General features: G+C 42.9%; 1 protein-coding gene across 19 annotated transcripts in view; it reads left to right on the top strand.

The window, feature by feature from the left end:
* The window catches only part of ATG4C (autophagy related 4C cysteine peptidase), a 155472-nt gene that overhangs the window by 106648 nt on the left and 25517 nt on the right, over positions 1–23307 (top strand). For 13 of the 19 annotated variants that reach the window (XM_070591893.1, XM_070591894.1, XM_070591895.1 and 10 more), the window contains one exon: positions 23121–23183. The exons of 2 other annotated variants lie outside the window; for them this stretch is intronic. In XM_070591893.1, the coding sequence (XP_070447994.1) occupies positions 23121–23183 (63 nt within the window). Of the gene's footprint in view, positions 1–10235; positions 10318–13063; positions 14793–23120; positions 23184–23307 lie in introns of those variants that run through there. 4 more of the 19 variants (XM_070591912.1, XM_070591911.1, XR_011532363.1 and 1 more) reach the window with 3 other exon arrangements.

Here is a 23307-nt window from a genome sequence, read left to right as displayed (position 1 = left end):
TAATGCAGTGAGATAGAGAGCCGCTAAGTTTTCACTTTTACTTGCTTGTTTTAAAATTAGACTTATATGACACATTAATATCCTGTTTCCGACTAAACCCAGAGGTTAGCAAGGTTTCGTAAAGACCCCCCGAATTAAAACAGAATTTTCAGTGTCAGACATAACATAAGAATTAGTGAGTTTTGAAGCTATTACCTTCCATGCTAAGGATCTTACCCTCCCTCAGTTCCTCTCAGGTCTTTTCCACAAGCAAAACATGTACTAAATTCTTATGAACTTTATGAAGAATGGGTATCCATTTAGAGACCTGCATGGTAAAGACAAATTGTCATACTTCTTTGTTCTTATAGAATGATGGAGTAAAAAAAATTAGGATTATGCTTTCTGAGAGAAAGTTAATTATACAATCACCTCAATTATTCAGAGGTAGAATATTAGATTAAGGATATATTCATTCCTGCCTTGGGCAGTAGAAAAAGACTTTTTAGTTGACACTAAGATGATCACAATAAAGGATGACAAGTGAGCTGGCATCACCTGAAAAATGACATGTATCTTTGAAAGGTGGCAAAGTGTAAGGGACTTTAAAGGTTATGTAGTCTATTGTCTTCTTTTTACAGATGAGGAAACTGAGGCCCAAAAAGGTAAAATTACTTGCCCAAGTTACACAGCTACAGATAACAGAGCTATGGTTAGAATCTAGTTCATTCTTTTAGCTCAGAGAAAATTTATTTTAAAGAGTTAATGTTTGGCAACTCTAATATAAAAAGCAGAACATCTACTGATGTCTTTGAAAAAGCCTGCTCTCATTTAGGTAAGTTGGGCTGTTCAGTTGACTCTCAAGACTCGAGTTCTGAAAGGAGAAGGGGCACTTGCTACAGAAACTGCCTTTCGTTTGGTGTCCAGTTTGAGCATTGATGGAGACTTGGGATATTGAGTGAAACTGTAAAGAGAGAAAACGTGGGGCCAGCCCCGTGGCCAAGTGGTTAAATTCACGTGCTCTGCTGCGGCGGCCCAGGGTCTCACCAGTTTGAATCCTGGGCGCGGACATGGCACCACTCATCAAGACACGCTGAGGCAGCATCCCGCATGCCACAACTAGAAGGACCCACAACTAAAAATATATACAACTGTGTACTGGGGGGCTTTAGGGAGAAAAGGAAAAATAAAATCTTTAAAAAAAAAAAAAAAGAAAACAGAAAACTAAGAGAGTCGGTCTGAGCTCCTTTTTAAAAAGAACTCTATCCCTTTTCCCCCATTCCTATCTTGGCTTTTTGTTTTATTGTTATTGGGTCCCTTCTGAAAGAGGCATAGGAAAATAGGTGGTGATTACCAGTTGACGTGACTTCAAAAGGTGGGGAGAATATGAGAAGAAAAAGAATGGAGATTTTTATTATAAAATCTGTGTTTTGGTTTTCTATTGCCAGGTAACATGTCACCTGAAAACTTCATGGCTTAACCTAGTAAGAATTTATTCCTGATGATTCTGTGGGTTGATTGAGCTCAGCTACAAGGTTCTTCTGCTCCTCATGGGGAAGCTGTAGTCACCCATGCAGCTGCTTTCAGCTGGGAGTTTGCCTTGGGCTGGAACATCCAAGATGGTCTCTGATCTTCCAAGACCCTCTCCAAGTGACCCATCATCATTTGGTAGTCTAACCTGAATTTTTTTAAAGCATGGCAGCTGACTCCTAACCGGGCACAAAAGCAGTGGCTTCCAGGCCTTCTCAAGGCCTGGGCAGGGGTCTCACACAGTCACTTCCGCTAAATTCTGTTGAGCAAAACAACCCATGAGGCCAGCCCAGATTCATGGGTAGAGGAAGTAGACTCCATTACTGATGGGAGAGATGGCAAAGGATTCTGTGGTCATCTTTAATCCACTACAAGCTCAATTTTTGTGTCTCAACCAATCTTCTATCTTAACTTTCTTACCACGTTAATGTCCACATCAAATATTCAACAAATGCCAGGATTTCCTTAGCCTATGCAAGAACCTCTGTCTTTCCTCAGTTTGCCCCAAAGACAAAGAAACTCATAAACATACATGACTCAGAAAAATATTAGGATTATGACTCTGTGAGATCCTGGATTTCGGAGATTACCAAAAAAACCCCCATAATTATTTGCATTAAGATTTTCCAGCTGGGTTTTCCAGCCCCTTCTACTTTTTAGGGGTATAAAAACAAAGCCTCAAGTCCCAGGAAATTTAAATTTTGGAATAAAAAAAAAAATATGAGCATGTGAGAGTGAGCCAGCAAAGGAATTTTGGCTGGGAATTTAGATGTATAATTTGGTTCAGCAAGAAGACCCAATCCATTTTCCCTTTGGCTGCTGAATTCTCATTTCTCTGATAGTCTGAATGTAGAGACCATCTTCTCTGACCATGCACTCCTCTGCCAGAACAATAGCAAGTGCCAAACTGCCTCAGCAGTGGTGGCCAATTTAATGTGGAGACATTGTGAAAATAGGAATGAGGGATCAGCTTTGATTTCCCTAAACTTTATTTTTAAAATATTTACAAAGGCACTACACACGGCACTCAGGTCTGCTTTTCTGCTGAAAATGCACTGGTGCACAGCCAGCAGGGCCCTATTCCTGAAGCATTGGGACGATGGTGGGAATGGACGTTACGGAGTGGATTACACTGTGAAGACAGCGATGTGATTTCGAATCCCCTTTTCCCTGAAGGCACCAGCAGAATCACCAAGAGGCAGCCTATTCCCCTTCAAATGAGATACAGCAGTTTATCATGTCAGACTACGCTGCGGAGGGTTAAGGCTATAGGGCTTCTGGCTGTCAGGAGCAGGATTTCATATTGGGGCCCCTCAGGCCAAATGGAGGAAGCCTAAAAAGTTCATTCTGTTTTCTCCATTGTCTGACATCTTGTCTCTTTTCCCCAGCCCAGAGTCCTCTTGACCAACCTTATAGCCCACATCCAAATCCTGTGTGTGAAATAAGCATCATAAGATTTTCCTCTCGTCCATTCAGAGAGGCCTCCCAATCGTATCTAAATAAATTCAGTAAAAGAAATATAAAGGAACGGATTTTATTTTAATTTATAAATTTTAGTATGCTTCCACAAACTTAGGAAACTATCTTTTAACATTTGGAACAATTCTTTGAAAAGAATTTGATTATTTCTGCCAATAGAGTTGTACTTGAGGCAGGATCTTGAGAGAAAAATATGCATATGTAATCTTTGCTGAGCTACGATATTACGATTCTGTTCACAGCTCCTATTAGAGTTCATCACCACCTATTTCAGATTTTACACACAGTAATCGTTTCATTGTAAAAATCTTTTGTGTCTATTTTCTGAATTGCTATGTTGTCTATAAATATTTAGTGATAATTCATGATTGGGTTGCATTTACCCCCGTAGTTATGTATTACAAATGAAAAGACAGCATCTGCTGAAATTAAAAGTGGCCACGTTTTCACTGGAGCTTAATTAAATGCCAAAATTTATCTACATTAACAACAAAGTAGTGAAATTTATTGATCAATTCACATGATGTAAGTTGACAAATGGCTTAAGCAATTTCCATAATTTTCTACACGTGTTAAAATTTGTAATGAAAAAGAACACTATATTAACATTAAATGAGAAATGAAAGGGAGGTTTTGTACTGGGGCCAGTGCCCTGGAGCAGTGTACTTTGTTTTCCGGGCCCTGTCCAGGCTTGCTGTTTGAGCTGTGTACAGATGGGTCTCTGACAGTCCTACAGCTGTTCTCCTAATTGTCCATTAAGTGTTCTATTGATTCTCTGATTCAAAGTACATGTCTTTCAGCTCAAGCTATCGTGTGAAGTGGCAGACACATTCCTTGTAGAATGACAGAGCAGCTTGAAACCTAAAAATGTGGTCTGCCAGTTTCAATTGAGGATCCTGCTTTCAAGGGAGAAGGCTTGGTTAAAGGCGCTTTGTAATAATAGCTGGTTAGGTTTTATTTTCTAAACTTTTAGCATCAATCAATTAAAGCAGCAGCAGCATGAAGAGTTTTAATTCCTGGTTAAGCATGTACAGATTGCACCTGGCTGATTCAGGGCAGGACGAGGGCATCGGTATTGGTAATAGAAGATCAGCCTTGGTTAGCTGTATGCAGATTTTTTCCCCCCGTGCACCTGACATGCACGAAGTCATTTCCATTTGGCTTGCAAGTTCACTTTGAGCATTTTTTAAAAAATTGAGATCATCTGCAATTCCAGATTGTGCCAGTCAGAAGCCTGTTTAAAATCATCTCTCTTTAATCTGGAAAGTGAAAGATAAGATGCATATCTGTTGTGAGGACCATAAATCTTCAGAGAAACAAATAACCACAGATAAAACTGTAAAAGTTATTTAGTCCTCCACTGGAAGAGGTTTATTAATCTGAAACTCCCAGTCCACGGTGTCATGATGGGGTTAGCACTCTGGACCTTGTTTTGTGCAGTTGTCCTCGAGCAGAGAGCTGATCGCTGATCGCTTCAGCGTTTGAACTTTCTCAGTTGCGTGGTCCAGCTGTAATCTAAGTGCAAGGGATAAAACAGAAGCTGCTTTCTGGAAAAAAAAAGGTCCAAAACTGTGGTTTAGGTCACCCCAAATAGTGTTTCCTTTCTTTTCTTAATGAGATGACACATCTTAATGTTTTTACCATTTAGGTTCAGCTCTTAATTGCTCTGTAATATAATATTTCAATAGAACCAGTCTTATTATCTAGTAATCTTTCAACTGTAAATGAAATGAACAAATAGTGTTTGTTGCCTCCTGTGTTTCAGTTTAATCAGGAGCTGCCCCAGTGGCCCTAATGACAGCGAGGGTCTCTCGTGTGGTTTTAGCTGTTAAATAAGTGTGGAGCTTCATCTAGATTTTCAAAGGGAAAAAAGGCTGTCAAACACACACATTGAAATGTGTTTCATATACATATTTAAATGTGCAAAAATGAAAAATATAGGTGATATTCAGGAATATCCCTTTAAGGGAAGGATTAATTAAAAACTACTGTGTTTCCCACAATTAGCGGTTCCTTCTTTTTTATGCTTTCTATCTTCTCACAATAGGCCCTTTAGGAGAATACCCCCTCTTCCTTTCTTCTCATTCTTGTTGGGTAAAGGAGTGGGGACACTGAACTAGTGTTCCTTTTGTCAACAGCAGGTGATTTGTTTCCTGATCTCTGTCTGAAGTGTGACTGACTCTGACCCTCCCGGTCGAGGGGTGTCCAGGCTCAGCGTCCTCAGGAGGAAGTGAGTTCCCTGTGGTTGGAGTTGCTGAAATAGGGAGACAGAATTTGCGTTCTTTTAATTTTTGTCTAGTGTAATGCATTGGGATTTGGAAGCATTAGGAGTTGTATATTCTATTTGCTTTTAAAAATATTTGTTTTAAAATTATGTAAAATACACAAATGACTGAATTATATGGTATGTGTTACAGAATTTGATCTGAATTTAGGGATTTATATTTTTTCAGAATATGGAACCTTCAACCAAAATGTCCTCTTACCAAAGGATGATAAATCCTCCCTGTCTGCTTTTTCTTGGGAAACAAGTAAAAAATCTATTTCTAACCTAGTAATATAGTATATATTGATACCTGCAAAACATTATGTGAAGCTACTTAGACGCCAGCACTTTCAATTACACTGTTAGCCAGTTTTTTAAAAAGATTTTTAGAAGCTTTCAACTGTACACTTTTGTCTTGTTGAATGAACTTCAGCTACACTAAATTTTAAGTAAATTTGTGATGACTGAGCAATATACATTGGCTGAGCTAGAATCCAATAACCCACAGGACAAATTAATTTTCAACAAAAAGGGCAGAAACCTCAAGTGCCATGAGTATATGGAGTCTCATTCTATCTCTCTGGAGCCATTTTTGCAAATCACTACAGCTATTCATAATCTAAATCAGTCTCCTTTAGCAGCAGAAAGATCTTTTTTCATGACAAAACAGAAGATGACATTCATTAGTGCCTAACTTGCATAAGCTACCTTAAATTTATTGGTGCTCTTCTACTTATCTGAGTAAGAATTCCTTTGTCTACAGCTATAGGAAAATTCCAGTTGTACTACTTAAAAATATAAATTGTCACTTTTATCAGAACTTTTGGCAGTTTACTTTATTTTAGAAGTAAAACCGGTGGTTAAGGTTTTAAGACTTCCAATGGGCGTTGTTTCAATCATATTTAATAGGTGCCTAGGATAGTAACAGTATTATGTATAGGCTTCTCGGCTGCAGAAAAGTCCACATTTCCGTGCGTGTACTGCTGGGGCGGTGTGTGGGGGAACCAGCCTTCGCGGTGGTGGGTAGGGCTAAATGCGTCTTATCTCCTGCCAGCTGTGGACAGACTGAAACCACCCAGCCTGTGGCCCCTCATATTCAGGGGCCGTGTGTGATTTAAAAAGGGCCGAATGCTTATAAGTCATCGTTTTGAAATGTTCCATAAGTTGTCCTAAGCCTTTCTACCTCAAAAAGAGCCCAGTCAGTGGGAAACTTCATCTTATATTATATTCACAGTCTTCTGATTAGAACCCTTCTTTTGCTGGGCAAATTTTCTTTCTAGTTTATGAGAGCCAACCTTGGATCTGTCTGGAAAAATTAAGCTATTGCTAGATCAGTAGGACCATGTTTTTTGCTTTTCATCCCCTCCCACTTCCACCCACACTGGTTAAAAAGAAATAAGGAAAAACTGAGTATACATAAATTTTGCAATGGTAGTTCTTGTTATTTTCTCTGACAGATCAGATGCTTGGCCTGGTGAGACCATGAGGAGAATCACCCAGCAAGAGTTATCTGGCAGGGCAAAATGGCGCCATGGTGCACGTGTAGAGCAGGAGGAGAGTGTGGGTGTGACCTTGATTGAACATGACCTGGCTATGGGTTGATGGTAGTGTAAGATAGTCAGATCCGAAAGACTCTTGCACTGAAGCTCCTTTTTCTGTGTCTACATAGCATCTCTAATGCTGAATTGACATTTCCGTCTGTTGCCAGTCATCATTTATGATAGATGGCAACATTGAGGCAAGCCTTAGATATGACCTGGAATGAAGAGGAAATTCCATAGTACCACCAGTGGCGTGGCTCATGAATTGGAAGAAGTCTTGTCCTCTGATTACAACAAAAATAAACAAATAGTTATTTTAACTGGGGAAATTGGGGATTTAAGGGAGCTGAAAACAGAGAGCTAGGATACTTTCTAGTTATATATTTGCATGAGGATTTCAGAGTACTGATCAGCATAATCTCAGATGTAACCGGGCTTGACAAAGATTGCCAACTGGTCAAAACACTGTATCCAAATTAGTGATTCAACATGTAGAATGAAAGTTAAAGTGACCACTTACAATTAGACCAAATATAAAGTTTATTATAAATTTCTCATTACCTCCAAAATGTAGATACAATAAATCCATGTGGGCACAACTGAGTTTGGCCACAAGATCTAATAAAAGGGCAGAGGCCAGGGCATGATTTCCTAAGGAATGTATTTACTGGGTGAGGTCCTGGAGGTTTAAATCGTGATTGACACCTGGAGGTTTTTATCAACCAGTATCAGCTGCCCAAAGCCTTGTAGGTTACTAACTAGATAAGCCTACCTCAAAAGGTAGAGCGGCTTTTAAAAATTATATAAAACACTCAGTTAAAATTTCCTTTCCCCAGATTTATTCAAAGAAATCTCTGAATAGTGGGCTGTGATCCTTGCTAATGCTTGATTCAGGTTTGGTCTCCATTTGATTGGTTCCAGAATATAGTCTATCTTGTTTCTATAAAGAGCAGCTCTTTGCTCTCCAAAATATAGATACGTTAGTTTACAAATCTGAGCTGTTGAGGATACTGCCATCTCGCGAAGATTTGGGCACATAAACTATCCCTCTCCTCAGCACTGAAAAAGAAAGAACATGTTCTTTGAGCAGGAAAGAGGTACTACTGAGACCTTGGCAACAGAACACAGGCTGTAATTATCTTTGCAGGAGAACTGAAGCTGTGTACGAGATATTTGTCCAGACAAAGAATTTAGCTCATGTCCACAAGACATAGTTGTTCTGTAAACCTGACTGGTTCATGTCAAGGAATGCATTTGCTTCCCTGGCGTCCACCACTGGGATCTAGCCAGCTGAGCTAACAGGCTAGTCCTGGATACTCAGTAAGCATCCAGAAAGTCTCCATAAGATTGGACCTTGGAAGTCAACCAATGCCTTTTCCTGACTTGGAACAAAAAGCTCCACAGCAGATTAAATCAAGGAACAGGACCAGAAACAGAGCTTCAGCATAATGGGTTAAAAGTACTGTTCTAGGCTCTTTACCATTTAGTCAACTTCCCACAGAAACCTGTTTTTCCTATTTCCCCAAGCAGGATGGGCTCCGGAGCTACACTGCCTGCGTTCAAATGCCAGTCTGCCACTCTCTTGCTGTGTGGCCCTGTGCAAGTTACCTAATCTTGCACTGCCTCAGTTTCCGTCTCTGGGAATGATAGTAATTCCTGTCATACAGAGTTGGGAGTCTTAAGTGAACCAAGATTATTGGTGTATATGTTGTTAAATGCAATGATCAATTCTTAGTTTTCTTTTTCTTTGACCCATCAGTGCTATTCAACACAGGTTATCACTTTCTCTTCCCTGAAACACTCTGCCTGGCTTGCAAGATGCCCTGCTGTCCTGGTTTTCTCCTCCCTCACTGCTCCTCCTGACGTTCTTCTTAGCGCTCTAATCTGTGAGTGGAGTGCCCTGGAGCTCAGTCCTCTGTCGTTTTCTCCTCTCTTCTGTGTTTATCCTCCTTGATGATTTCCTCCAGGTTCATGACTTTAGATATCATATGTATGGTAGCTGCTCCCTAAGTTATAACTCCAGCTTGAATCTCTCCCCTTAACTAGCTGCTTCACGTCTCCAGTTGGATATGCCGTGGGCACCTTGAATAAATACCATCAGAGCTAAGCCCCTGATCTCTCCTCCCCACGCCCACCCCCCAAAAGCTGCCTGCCCCTCAGCCTTGTCTCAATAAAGGGAAATTCTGTCTATCCAGTGGCTCAGGATGAAAGCCTTGAAATCGTCCTTGACTCTTCTCTCTCTTTCTCACACCTTGTAGCAATTCCATCAATAAGTCCTGCCATCTCTACTTAAATATATTTCTAGGAACCAGTCTCTCCTCTACACCCCATGCTTACGTCCTGTCCCCAGCCTCTGGCTGTTCCCACCTGGACTGTTGCAGTAGCCTCTGTACTTCAGCCCTTGCCCTCCTGCAGACTGTTCTCAACATAACAAACAGAGTGATTTAAAAATCGGTCAAAACCCTCCGATGGTGTCCCCTGTCACTCAGTGCAGAAACCGAAGTCCTCACAATGGCCCACAGGGCCCTCTGTGTTCCGGTCCTGGTCTCCTCTCTGTGCTTGCCTTGCCCTCTGCCTGGCCCTCCCGTCCCCAAGATGTTCTCATGGCTCGTTCCCTGGCCTTCTTCAGGTGTTTGCTCACGTGTCACCTGCTCATTGATGTCCTCCCTGACACCTCAGTGAGACTGCCACCCCACTCCACGTCCGTCCTATCCAGCTCTTCTTATCTCCAGTCTCTCTTTTACGTTTCTCCAAGGCACTTACCATCATCTGGCCTTCTATATGTTTTGTTTGTTTGTTTATTGTGTCTCCCCTGCAGAATGTAGACTCCTAGAGAACGGGTTTTGTGGGTTTAGTCTGCTGTGGGTTTCCTGGCACCTAGAACAGTGCTGATCCCACATTAGACCTCAGTACATATTTGTCGAATGAATGAATGAAGGGCTTGGAGTAGTTCCTAGCACGTAATGAATGAGCACTCAGTAAATGCAAAGGATTATTTTATTCCGGTTGTAAGGTTGTCCTTGTGTGTGGTGTAGGATAACTACGCACACGGTCTTCTTGGGCATGTTACTGACCCTATGACTCTATAGAGTAAAGCTCTTTTCTATTTCACTTTAGCCTCAAAATACCCCTTTTGGATGACCGTAGTGCTTAACGCCATGCTTTGTACACACTCAGTGAGTTTTTGTTGAGTAAAATGAGTGGTTTAGCTTCTGAGTTGAGAATCTCCCTTTTGGAACACCAAGACCAGAGATCCAGTGTTCTTCGCAACCGGCTTCCTGATTAAGGCTTTTCAAGACAAAGCAATGAGGGTGATAGAAATGCACAGGTTAAAATCTCCCCTCCTTCCCTTCTAAGGCTTTGTTCTTGGCCCTGGGACCTTTTCACTTAACTTAAAGTGACTGGGAGTTTTCAATGTTTAACCTTGTTTTCCACTGTAGAACTTGGTGCTCATCTGCTCCATAACACGGAGTTCTGTATCACAACAGAGGATACACGTGTCCATGAAGACACCTTTGTCAGGTCAGTTCAACAAACACCGGGGTGTACTGTGTGCTCAGCACTGGGCCGAGTGCTAGGCATTTGTAGACGAATAGTACTTCGTTCAGCCTTTAAGAAACCCAAGAACAGTGGCGAAGACAGACGTGGAAATAATTGCATTTCGATGCAGTGTAATACACGCTGTAATTGAGCCATGTCCAAGGGTACGGAGGTGGCCAATGGGAAGGAGAGATGAAGTTTGGGAGATGGTGTGAGTTGGGGAGCTTAAAAGAAGGCTTCCTAAAAGGTTATGCCTGAGCAAATCTTTGATGTATAAAAAAGTATAAATAGGAGTAATTCTGGTGAGTAGGGTGGGGACTGGAGAAGGCGAGGGTATTTCCAATAGCGGGGACAGCACGTGCAAAGGCACAAAGATGTGACACAGCATGGTGTGGGCAGAAGGTTACAGAGAGTGCGGTGCTATTGAAGTACAAAGCCCACGTGCGTGTGCGTGTGCGTGTGCGTGTGTAGGGGGGCTGGCGTGTGTGGGAGGTCACGGAACATGAGGCTGCAGGGCTTTCCATGCAACATTAAGAGCTGGTACTATCCCATGTGGTCAGTGAGGAGCTATTCAAAACGGAAGCCTGGCTCTAAAAACGACTGTCTATTGAAGAAGATACGAGTGGAGGGAAGGAGCCTACCTAGGATGCCATTGAAAAAGTCCCAGGGGAGGGGGAGATGATGATGGCCTGAAGGAAGGCAGAGTTCCTGGAGGTGAGGAGGAAGAGAGGGCTTTTCGGACACTTTTAAAACTTAGCAAAACGAATTTTTTTTCTCCCCAAAACCCTGGTACATAGTCGTATATCCTAGTTGTAGTAGGTCGTTCTAGTTCTTCTATGTGGGATGCCACCTCAGCATGGCTTGATGAGCGGTGTGTAGGTCCGTGCCCAGGATCTGAACTGGCAAACCCCCGGCCAGTGAAGTGGAGCATGTGAACTTAACCACTTGGCCACAGGGCCGGCCCCAAAACGAATTTGATTGATTGCATTTAGAGGGCAAGAGGAAGGCAAACACCTGTTTGCTTCATAAAAGTACATTTCTTATCCCCAGATCCTAAATAATTTGGAACCTCATCATTTGCTGAGAAGGGGCATTCTGAGAGCAGAGCTGTGGTGAGACTCTGTACCCCACAGGCCCAGGGTAGAGCAGGGTCCCTTTGGGGTCTCACCTCCAGGACTGAATGGTTGGTTTCCAAGGCAGAGAACCCGGACCTGGTCTCTGAATGCTGCAGGGAGTGTCAGAGGTCGTTTGGCCCAAGCCTCTGCCTCATGCAGGACCATTTCGGTAGTATCGCAGACAGAAGATCATCTGACCTCCACTTGAAGTCACTTGCAGTGATGGGGATTTCGCCACTGCCGAGGGCAGCTCCTCCCGCCTGGGAACAGCTCTGTTAGAAAGTCCTACTCTGCACGGAGCCAACACTGGCCTTCTGTTCTTTGGTTCTGGTGCTATCCCATAAGGCCACACATGTGTGATTCCTTCTCAAGAAGAGGTCTCACTCAGGAATTAATGATCACTTTTGGATCCCCGAGGTGTCCTCAGTGCCAGCTGCCCCTTGTGGGACATGGTTTCTGGACCCCTTATCATCTTGGTCCTGGTCCTGAGGACAAGCACAAAATGTCAGGGTTCCTCTGCAGATGCGACACCAATCCCCATCATAATACTGCACGCATGGTCTGGCCACGAAAGCCCAGTGGTCCGGACATGTATTTTCATCACTGTAGCCTGTGAGGTTCTTAGTTTTTTTAGCAGCCACATCATCGGCACCTGCTGAGTTTCTGGTCACCAAAACCCCCAAGCTAAGTCTTTCTTAGCCTGTCCCGTCTCATTCTTACCCTGTCAGTCCCGTCCAGCTCAGTTTAGAATGTGCGTGCAGGTCTCTACGCAAGTTCCTGTTCACGGTCACCTTCTTGGGTTTGTAGACCCAGAGTTTGTCTGTGATGAAATGTTGCTGATCCGAGACTCAAAAGGGTCATATTAAGCACGCTTTTAGTTTTGTGTCATCTGCAAATTCGATGAGCTTTCCTTACCTCTAGTTGCATCCCTTCTTCTCCTTCATCTGTCCACATTCCTTTCTTGTCTGACCTTTTCCTGATCCTGGAGGAGCTTTAACTCACGGTGGTTCTGCTGCAGCAGGTGATGTGGCCCCACACTTGGCTGCCCCGGCTTCTGCTGTTGCTGCCGCGGCCCTGCTGTCACTCCCGGTGATGGGAGCTGACTCGGGTGTATCTCTGGGGTTTGTCACTCTTGGGTGGCTCCATGCCACACTGTTGCTGACACTGTTGTCATTCATTTTGCTTCTAGTCGTTGGAGTGCTTCCTCTGCTCCGGCAGGCCCTGCACTAGGATGGGGAGGCCTCCACCCCCAAGAACGGCCATTCTTTCATTAAGACCCCAGAGGAAGGCCTTACCTTCTGAGTGTGTGTGTGTGCGTGTGCCTGTGTGTGTTAACACCTCCTCCGTGTTACGGACCCTGTTTGTTTCATCCTACCTGTAGGATTTTTACAGGCTCCCTAACTCACCACAGGACTCCTTCAAGGCTGAGATAGAAGACGATATAAGTTGTAAGCAACAGCCGTAGCTCTGTTGAGGGCTTGGCATAAAGTTGGTGCTCAGTGCCCAAATTGTCACTTCCCCCCAGCCCTCCACCAGTGTCCTTGGCTTGAACTGGTGACTTCCACCAGCTACCTAAGATCAGTTCCACCCCCAGCCCTCTGTTCTCCTTTCAGCGCACTGCGTGAGGAGTCGAAGAACGACCCTTGTGCCCTAGAGTCAGGCCGAGAATCTGCGTCCTGGCGGTGAAGATCATTTCCAGCCTCTGTCTCGCTCCCTGGACTGTTTCCTCTTCTCCTACACGGAATTCACGTTGGCGGCTCTAACGTGCCTGAGTCAGACTTACGTTCCCAGAATGCTCACTGCTGCCGTCTGATGCCCCTCACATCTTTTCTACTGGGTGTGTGCACTGCGTCCGGCCTGAGAAACTTGCATTTGGAGTTTTTTCAGATGACTTGCATTTGGAGTTTTTTCAGATGTGGCCCGGGTCTGTAGAACCCTTTTCACCTTGGCAGGTTTGACTTAACCTCCCTTAGCATAGCTTCCATCCTCTATGAAATGAGGAGAATAATACCCTTTTCTTCCTCAAGGTTTTTGTTTTAAGGATCCAATGAAATATTATATGTAAAATCATTTTACAATTCTATGGAACTGTGTAGGTATTATTATATCCTAGAATCATCTTTGGTCCAATTCAGCTGTAAGGATCTAACGCAGGCTACTGGAAAGTGTCTGACCCATGGAAGGAAGAAAGTTAGTCCCTCGGGAGCTACAAGACTGTCGTGGGGTCAGAATCATCGGATGTCAGAGTCAGATGTGGCCTAAGAGATCACTCATCCAGCCCCCTCCTCTGCCAAAGAAAAATCAGGCCAAAGAGGAGCCGGGAGGTGCCTTAAGATTTTCTCAGGTCAGAGGATCCGCGGAGAAGGAGCGCTTCTCAAAGCTGGAGAAGGACGGAGGCCAGCCAGCGATCGGCAGCGATGCCCTGCTCTCCCTCAGTTGGGGGAACCGTCCCCCTTCTACCAGGTGGACCTCTTTCCTTCCCTGAGATCAGTGTCAGCCTTCCTGCAGCTCAGAGGCTCCTCGAAGACCCACCTGCGTCCTTTTATTGAATGGATTTCCCAGGCAAACACAACCCTGTTGTTATTTGTCTCGCGGTCGCTGTGCTGCGCAGCGAATGAGGGCTCCACTCTTGATCAGCCAGGGACTCCCATGCCAGGCCTCTGATATATAGTGCGGGGACTTCAGGGCATCGGAGTTGTAACAAGAGCAAGATGAGCTTGTGGCCTCGGGCTTCTAACCTGCTCCTCAACCCACACTTCAAAGAAAGTTATTACACGAGACTTAGACTAAATCAAACCACGCGGCAATGTTTGCAGACTGTGGCCCATTTTCAGCTCTGTTGTATCTCACCACCAGCCCCTCAGAAACCCAGTTGGGAACAGAACAAAACGACCCAATGATAATTTACTTGTAGGTCTTTAAAAATGAGCCCAACTGATTTATTTTGAAATTTCAGTTAAGCACGATGTCAAGAAATTCTCTCGGGCTATTTGTCATCTTTTTTTCCTCTTGCATAGTCTGAGTAGGCAGAATAAAAGTAGAAAATGGCTATTCACCTGCTTCCAGGTTTTGTGGTAGGCCAGTCTTGTTACTAGAATATCAGAATGTTAAGATGTTTGGATGATAATTTTTTGCCAGAACAGTCAGCACAGCAAGGACAGCTTTGACTGTGCCCTTTGCTTTCTTTGTTGGCACTGCCGTACAGATGCGTAGCAGGAGGTACAGAAGATGGTCTGATGACTCAGATCCCACTTTGCGTTTTTCTTTTGTAACTTTGAAAACTGGATACAAGATCCATAAGATTTTTGAATTGTCAAAGAAATAAAGCTTATATTTATTGTTGTCTAGGGTTAAGTGTGTTTTCTAGGATGGTTTAGAAAACTTTGTATGGTAAATATGACAACTCTCACTTAATCTAGTAAGTGAACCATTAAAACCCATCCCTCCCAGCCATTCTCCATACATTTTTCATGGATGACAGTGAAGCTTTTAGAAAATCCTTTAGTTCCAAACATGAGTCATTGCAATGTCTCAGAATCATGGAGGGTTAGAGATGGGGGAGATGGCCAAGTTTTATGAAGAAGGAAACTGAGGCCACAAAGACAGGTGATTTGCCCAAGGTCACACAGCCATTACTCAGAGCCATGAGAGAATTCAGGTCGGGGCTCTTTCTGCTTACATCCCATATGTGGCACCTCTCTTGTAGGATCAAGGATGACAGACAGGAAAACCAAAATTGAAGAATTTTTCATGAGCAGGGATAAAAATGAACTGTTTTATTGCAAACCCAAAGGCCATTAAGTAAAAAAAAAACAGTCAAACTAAGCAACCAGGCCTTACAGGGGGAATGAGAAGCTGCAAAGCCAAGGGAAAAACTGTGACCTGAGTCTGAAGATGAGAGGAGAGGGACCCTTTTGGCTTCTGTGGACTGGACACATCAGCGGTGCAGGAATGGAAGATTTTCGTGATTACTTTTCCATATTTTTATTTATTGCTCCAATATTTGTGTCCCATTCTTAGGTCAGAATGAAGCTTCCAGTTGCTTTGCTTTGGAAAAGTTAGAGACACTATAAAGAGCTTCTCGCTCTCTGCCCAGGTGAGCATCCTGCCCCTTTCTGTGCAGTGCTGCCACCACTTACCTTCTGAGGCAGAAGGTTGATCAATCCATCACCCAGGCTTTACTAACACCTTCTGCATCCTCAGCCCTGGAAGACACAAAGAGGACCACACTGTCACTGCCCTCAGAGGTTTTAGGGGATGTTAGCATCTTGGAATTATTTGCAGATTTTCATGCGTATGTGAATTCCTTTGAGTCAATGAAATATCTGATTACCAGAGGGGTCCATGACTCAGAAGAGGTCAAGATTAATTGGTCCACATGGAGAGTCAAGACTAATTTACAGAATCAGCAGAATAAGAACAGTAGCTAATACATTTGTGAGATCAAGATGGGTCAGCATGAGACAGCCTCCAGAATGAGGTGGGATTTTTAGGTATGTCTTGAAGAGCAGAAGCTGTCTGGATGGGAAGAAAGGAGAGGGTAAATGGGCTGGAAACTAAAATTCATTCAACGGAGACCTGTTACACATGAGGCACATTTCTACGTATGGTCTCATTTAATCTTCACAAGAAGCCAGTGAAGTGAGGATTATCATCTCCATGTTACAGGTGGAAACAGATTGAGGGGGATGAGGTGTCTTGTACACAATTAGGAGGTTGGCAAAGACGGATTTAGAACCCAGGTCGTCTGACCTCAAACCTTCTTGCTGAGGAGCAGCACTCATATGGTTACAGTAGAGCTGATCCTATCAGACGAGGATCATAACTCACCTCTATGGACCGCTTATTCTGTGCCAGTCACAATGCCGAACTCTTTATCTCATTTAATCCTCAAAATAACCCTATGGGGGGTGCTGCTATTATCCTCACTTTGCATTTGGGGAACCCGAGGTTATAAGTAATCTGTCTAGGTTCACAAAGGCACTGGTGGCTGAATTGGAATGATTTGAAATTCAAAGCTAACCTGTTGGACTCCAGAGTCTGCACCTTGAAACATGCTGGAAAATACACATTCTGTGCATGTCCACAGTGTGCCAGGCTCTGTGCTGCATGCTGTGTACACACCATCTCATTTAACTCCACAGAACCCTGTGCAGGAGACATCATTATTATTTCCTCTATTTTACAGATGAGACACGAAGTCGCAGGGCACCTGAAGCTCAGGGAGGTTTAGTGACTAGTCCGAGGTTGCACAAGTTTGGCAGGGCTGGAATCTAACCCAGTCCCTCAGGTTCTGGACTCAGAACTCCTAAGGGACATGTTTGCCCAAACCAGGGTCTCTGGGAGTGAAGGACAAACGACTTTTCTCTTTGGGTAAATATTCAGTAGCAGGATAGCTGGATTGTACGGTATTTCTATTTTTAATTTTTTGAGGAATCTCCATACTGTTTTCCACAGTGGCTGCACAAGTTTGCATTCCCACCAGCGGTGTATGAGGGTTCCCTTCTCTCCACATCCTCTCCAACACTTGTTGTTTCTTGTCTTCTTAATAATAGCCATTCTGATGGGTGTAAGGTGATATCTCATTGTGGTTTTGATTTGCATTTCCCTAATAATTAGTTGCTGTTGAAAAGATGTTGAGCATCTTTTCATGTGCCTGTTGGCCATCTGTATATCTTCTTTGGAAAAATGTTGGTTCATATCCTTTGCCCATTTTTTGATTGGCTGTTCATTTTTTTGTTGTTGAGTTGTATGAGTTCTTTATACGTTTTGGAAATTAACCCCTCATCAGATGTATGATTTGCAAATATTTTCTTCCAGTTGGTGGGTTGTTTTTGTTTCATTGATGGCTCGTCTGTCTTTCATGAGCTTTTTAGTCTGGTGTAGTCCCGTTTGTTTATTTTTTCTTTTGTTTCCATTGCCTGAGTAGACATGGTATTCAAATAGATACTGATATCAAAGAGTGTACTGCCTATGTTTTTTTTTCAGGAATTTTATGGTTTCAGGTATTTATCCAAAGAAGATGAAATCAATAATTCAAAAAGGTTTATGCGCCCTATGTTGGTCGCAGCATTATTCGCAATAACCAAGATGTGGAAGCAACCCAAGTGCCCGTCAATGGATGAATGGAGAAAGAAGATGTGGTATATATGTAATAGAATACCACTCAGCCATAAAAAAGACAAAATTGTGCCATTTATGACAACATGGATGGACCTTGAGGGTATTATGCTGAGTGAAATAAGTCAGACAGAGAGAGACAAACACCATATGATTTCACTCATATGTGGAGGATAAACCAACAAACACATAGATAAGGAGAATAGATTGGTGGTTACCAGAGGAGGAGGGGTTTGGGGAAGCTGAAAGGGGTAAAGGGGCGCAAATACATGGTGACAGATAAAAACTGGACTGTTGCTGGTGAACACGATCCAGTCTATACAGAAACTGAAATATAGTGATGGACACCTGAAATTTACACAACGTTGTAAGCCAATATGACACCAATAAAATAGGTTTAAAAAAATGACACTTCTCTTAGCAATTAGGAGTGAGAGGGTTCCTCCCGCCAGACTCCTATCTTCTCCTTTGTGGTTATTTTTTCATGCCTTTTAGTGGCTCCCTTATTACTTCAGATCCTCATAAAAATTGGACCCAAATCACTATTAAAGCCTACTAAAAGGGGTATATGTTTTTTTGTAATATTATGAATGGAGGTAATGTGGTTAAGACCTCATTGATTCATCAAACTTTTACTAATCCCCTGCTAAGGGCTGTTCAGGGTGTTGGGAATATAAAGATACAAAAAAAGTACTTATCTTCAAGGATGGCACAATATCAGGGAGAGGACAGACTCGTACACCAAGAGTTGAAATGCAGTGTGGGAACTGCTGTGACAGAGAAGGGGCACCCGACTCAGCCTGGGGACGAGCGCAGCACTGGGAGGCGGAAGGTGGCCCAGAGGACTTGAGGCTTCCAGGCACTGCTTTGAGCTCAGGTTTTCTTTCTCTGCAATAAGCTGTTGACGACATTTTGAAGCTGGTAGTTCAAGGTGGCCAGAACACAAGGTCATTTACCTACCTTTTATCTCTTTCGCAGACACACAGACACACACACACACACGTCTTTCTCTTACACCACTTTTACTCTCTCGTTGCACAACTGCTTTCTTAAACTTCAGAGTCGGCACAAAGACAGCGGTTTGTGAAGACGGCATTTGCTGCTTGTAGGCTTTTGCTGGTGGTGTCAAACGTGCTGTTCTTCAGAAAGGCTTTGAATGCCTCCCTCATTTGACTGAGGCAGCAAGCTCGGCTGATGAAGCCCTGAGTCGAGGGTATCTCTCATCACGTGTGACTTTTAGACCAAGAGACATTTCCAAGGTCTTTCTCTATTTCTTTATTATTTTTAGATGAAAGAAATGAGCTTTATTGTAATATAGTTTCCATATCATAAAATTCAATTTTAAGTGAACAGTTTGATGAGTTTTGACAAATGTATACAGTTGTGTAATTAGTATTACAATGAAGATACAGAAGATTGCTAAACCCTAAAGAAGCCCTCTTGTGCCTTTTGTAGACACTGGATTCAGTCATAGCCCTGAGAGCTGTGTACAGCGAGCAAAGAAGTAGGTGGCTCGAGGGAGCCTGACCGATCTAAGGAAGCAGCACTTACTGAGCACTTTCTAGGTGCCATCCCTGAGTTTACACCCGACATGGACCCCGTGGGGGTGTTACCTCCATTCTACAGAAGAGGGAACTAAGGCCCAGAGGATTTAAGTAACTTGCTCAAGGTCGTGGAGCTAGAAGTGGTGGAGCCAGAATTCCCCCATGTTGTTTCCCACGTGACCTCACTGCTGATACGCAGAGGACAAGCTACAAAGAGGGGACGCCGGACACAAAAGACTAGATGCCATCTGATTCTGTTGATGTGAAATTCTAGAAAAGACAAAGCTAGTGATCAAAAGCAGATCATTGTTTAGTAGGGTGGGGAAAAGGATTACCGCAAGGTCACGGAATAGTCTCCATCTTCATGGTCATGGTCATCACGCAACTGTGTACATTTGCCAAAACTCATCACAGTCTATACTTAAGTAGAATTTTGTTGTATGCAAATTATACCTCAATAAAGCTAATTTTTAAAAAGTCTAAAGAGAAAAAAATATAGAAAGACCTTAGAAATATCCCTTTGTTTTAAAGTCACGGCAAAAACATTATCACCTTTAGAAACGTAACTTTTGTCACACTAAATAATAAAAGTATAGAAATATTTTTTACAGAATTGGATACTGGAAATTAAAAAATCTGGCAAAAATAAATTAGGGCTCACTCTGGCTTTGAAGTAAAATCAGCAAACTCCATTTTCTTGCATTAAATGAACGATTCAATATACACATTTCTGAATCCATTGGAAACGTCTGGTGAATGGGGGTCTGATTAAGCATGATCCAAAAAGAGCTTCAAGTAGGACTGTTTACTAACATTTCAATTTCTATGCCTCATTTATTAGACTTAGAATAAAAAGGTGAGAGGGCTGTTTGCGATTGTCTTTAACCTTGATGATATTTCCACTGGAGCAGCATAATGCCTCTTAATTGCTTAAGTGAAGAGAACATGTTGACGTGTCCTTCTTTGGACTGAGAGCTTAGAGCCTAAACCATTATGCTAATTCAAGCATTATATACACCAAAGTATTTATGAGACTGACACAAGTGATGTTGCAGGTAAAGGGCTGTGAAATGGTCTGTAAACAGAGAGAATTGATTTGAGGCCCAAAAGCAGTGCTGTTAGAAGTCACAGCCATTGAACAGCCAACCCTACAATTTCCATCCAGATTGTCAAACTGGGTCAGACAGTGTCGGCAGGGCTGCCATTAGAGATCAGATGGGTGGTTTAATAATATGTAAACCAACCACATAAACAGGTAATTCTCATGGTAGAGGTCCATACCCATCTGAAGTGTGTGTGTGTATGTGTGTGAATTTTCATTATGGAAATTTCACAGTGCCATATTCAGTCAAATGTTAACGCATTGGTTTTTGACAAAAGAGAAGCTTCCAGAGGATACGAGTTAGACAACAGAGCAAGAATGCAACGTAAAAACATCTCGGGAGAATGAATCTGCAATTATACAGGAAGGAGGGGCCATCAGGTCCTTGTACTTGACCTTCTAGGCTTTCGACATCATTTGTTTTTTATGTCTCTCTTCCTATAATAGGACTGTACATTTTTTGAGCCAACCTCAAAATAATTACATAAGGCCCCTCATCCCTGCATGACTAGCACGCCTCCTTCAGACATTTAAAATGTAATCAATTTCTTTAAAAACTAGGTCCTATTTATACAGTTTCCAAATGACATCTGGATGGCTTAGTTCCATCTTTGCTTTAAATCTGTGAAAACCAGAATTATCCAGTTGTTTAGTCTGACTTTAGAAGACTGTGATGGAAAATTTCCTTCCACCCCAGCTTAAAGGCAAAGGAAGAGATTGTAGTTCCTTTCCTCCTCCTTTCCGAAACAGAACAAAGCACGAATCTGTAAACACGGTAAGAGGAGCAGAGCGTGATGAGGAAGATTCCGACTTTGAGTTCTAATCCCTGCTCTGCCGCTCTCTGACTTTGGGCAAGTTCTGCAAGCTCCCTGTGCCTCCCTTTGTTCCTCTGTAAAATGGGGCGCTGACCTCACAGGATTGTTGTCGGGGTTAATGTGTAAAAAGTGCTGAGAAAAGCACCTGGCACGGACTGAGTGTTCAAAATGGCAAATATTACTGATACATAGCTGGCCTCACAAACTTTTGATTTATGCCTGGTATAATTTATATCCAAGTACAATTTTTTTCTTTCTCAGGGTTCACAGAGAGTATTCACATTCTAGGGAGTTTACTGGATATGTATAGTATTTAAAAAACTAAACAGCTCGCCGTGGACTCCTTTTTCTGTTTTTCCCCAACGAAGGTCTTCTGCCCTAGGGGTGGGTTCCTCCGCAGGGGCCCATCTTTCCCGTTGGTCTCAGTGTGGGCGCTGCTCAAGGTGGCTCTTCACACGAATACAATAGCAGCGCCACCCTGTGCTCATCGATGCGGATCACTTGAATTCTTCCAGCTCCTCTTCTGGACAAGAACCCCTAGGATGCCTTTCCTCCTGCTAGATTGGCATCTTATGTTAATTTGCTTCCATTCCAAGCCAAGCTTTTAGCGTAGAGCCATGCTGATATTGGTTAATAGTTTTAATTAAAACATCTTTTTCTAGGTATATACCTGCTCAGGAAAATTTGATGAAATTCAGAATCATGAATGATTGTATTTAAGATTGACACAGTGTGAATCAAGACGTGGTTTAACAATCATATGGTTTACTGTCCTGACTTCCTCCAGAATGTGCATTAATGAAAAGATAAGATTTTGATTTAATTTTAGTCAGTTAGCTGATTGGTTCTAGGAGTAAATTGAATTATAGCATTTTCTAAGGGCTTATTGTGTGGGATTATATCAAGGGTTATACAGGTTACGGTGACAAAGGAAATTCCTTTTAAACATTTCTAATATGCTATAAATGTATATTTTAGAAGATATTTTTAAATGCACATATGGCATCCCATAATTGTACGTGGAAAAGTTTTTCCGATTTCTGTTACAACATTTTTGAGCTAGAGATTTCTTTGAACCTTTGAACATACATAAATTGTTTCAGAGATGCTGGGGAGCAAATCCAATAGTAGGACCAGAGATGATCTCTAGAGGGTATTTTTTTTGAATCCTTTCCATAGGCATGATTGTGCCCAATAATTCTGGACCAATGGGGATCTAGTTTATTTATAAAGATATCTAAGACCTTTCACAGCCTCACATAGGAACCCATTCAGAGATTCTATAATCAAGGCCCACAATTCTTTCAATGGAGTTTAAACCAAATCAGATTGGTCCCAAAGAACAGCTTTATAGATTGTGCCCCTCCTGTCCTCTTGGCAAAGTCAGAGAGATGTACAAACAGCTTGAGCTGGTCCTCCGGTCCCCCTTAGGCCACAGAGAAAAAGCCTTTAAGCCTATCAGGGATGACAAATAGATTTCAGCATGAGTGTCAGTTCTGATGGATTAGTGGTAGTTGCCTGGAGCAAGGTGTGTGAGGATTCAGGCTCTGTCCAGGATCAGCAGGAAATTGTGCCTTGATCTAAGAGCGGTGTCTGCCTTGGGGAAGGGGTGGAAGATGGTGGAAGGGCAGCTTCTGGGCTAGGATTTGCCTTTCCAAACTTGTGTGTTGTATGTTCTCTGTTGTCCGTATTTTTCTCAGTTGAAGTTGCTTTAAGGTTAGCAGAGCAGCACCAGTCTCGGTGACACAAAGCAGACGTGTTCTTGCCCCTGCCTCACGTCTTAAGGTTTTCATATAGATTTGGAAAACATCCTGGGTGCTCTTGTTTTCCTGGAAAAAAGAAAAGAAAAGAATGAGAGCTTCTCCTGAGAACCTGAAACTTTTACTTCACTGAACAAATATATTGAGCACTACTGTGTGTTGGGCATGTACTAGGTGTGTACTAGGCGTGTATGGGTGAGCATTGATGGACTGCTTTATTTGTTCAAAATAGCTTTACTAATTGAGTTAAAACATATGAAACCCCTCTAAAATCCCTGGAAATGTTCCATACTCAATAAATCTGAATTACCCTTCCTTATGTCTTGTAGGTGCAGGATTTGGCTAAATGCGTTTGGGCTGTCAGCATCCCATCACCCCTTTCGCGAGAAGAGGCACGGAAACACCTGCCTTGGGTGCTGGGGGATCGGGTCTCATCACTAACTGGCAGTGGGACCTCGGGCACGTCCCTCACTGGCCTGTGCCTGCATGCCCCGTCTGTAGAGGGGGACGCCCTGA

The sequence above is a fragment of the Equus przewalskii genome, chromosome 24 (genome assembly GCF_037783145.1).
Source record: "Equus przewalskii isolate Varuska chromosome 24, EquPr2, whole genome shotgun sequence".
Classification (NCBI taxonomy): domain Eukaryota; kingdom Metazoa; phylum Chordata; class Mammalia; order Perissodactyla; family Equidae; genus Equus; species Equus przewalskii.
The sequence above is the reverse complement of the archived record's forward strand: the minus strand, read 5'-3'. Positions and strand labels throughout refer to the sequence as shown.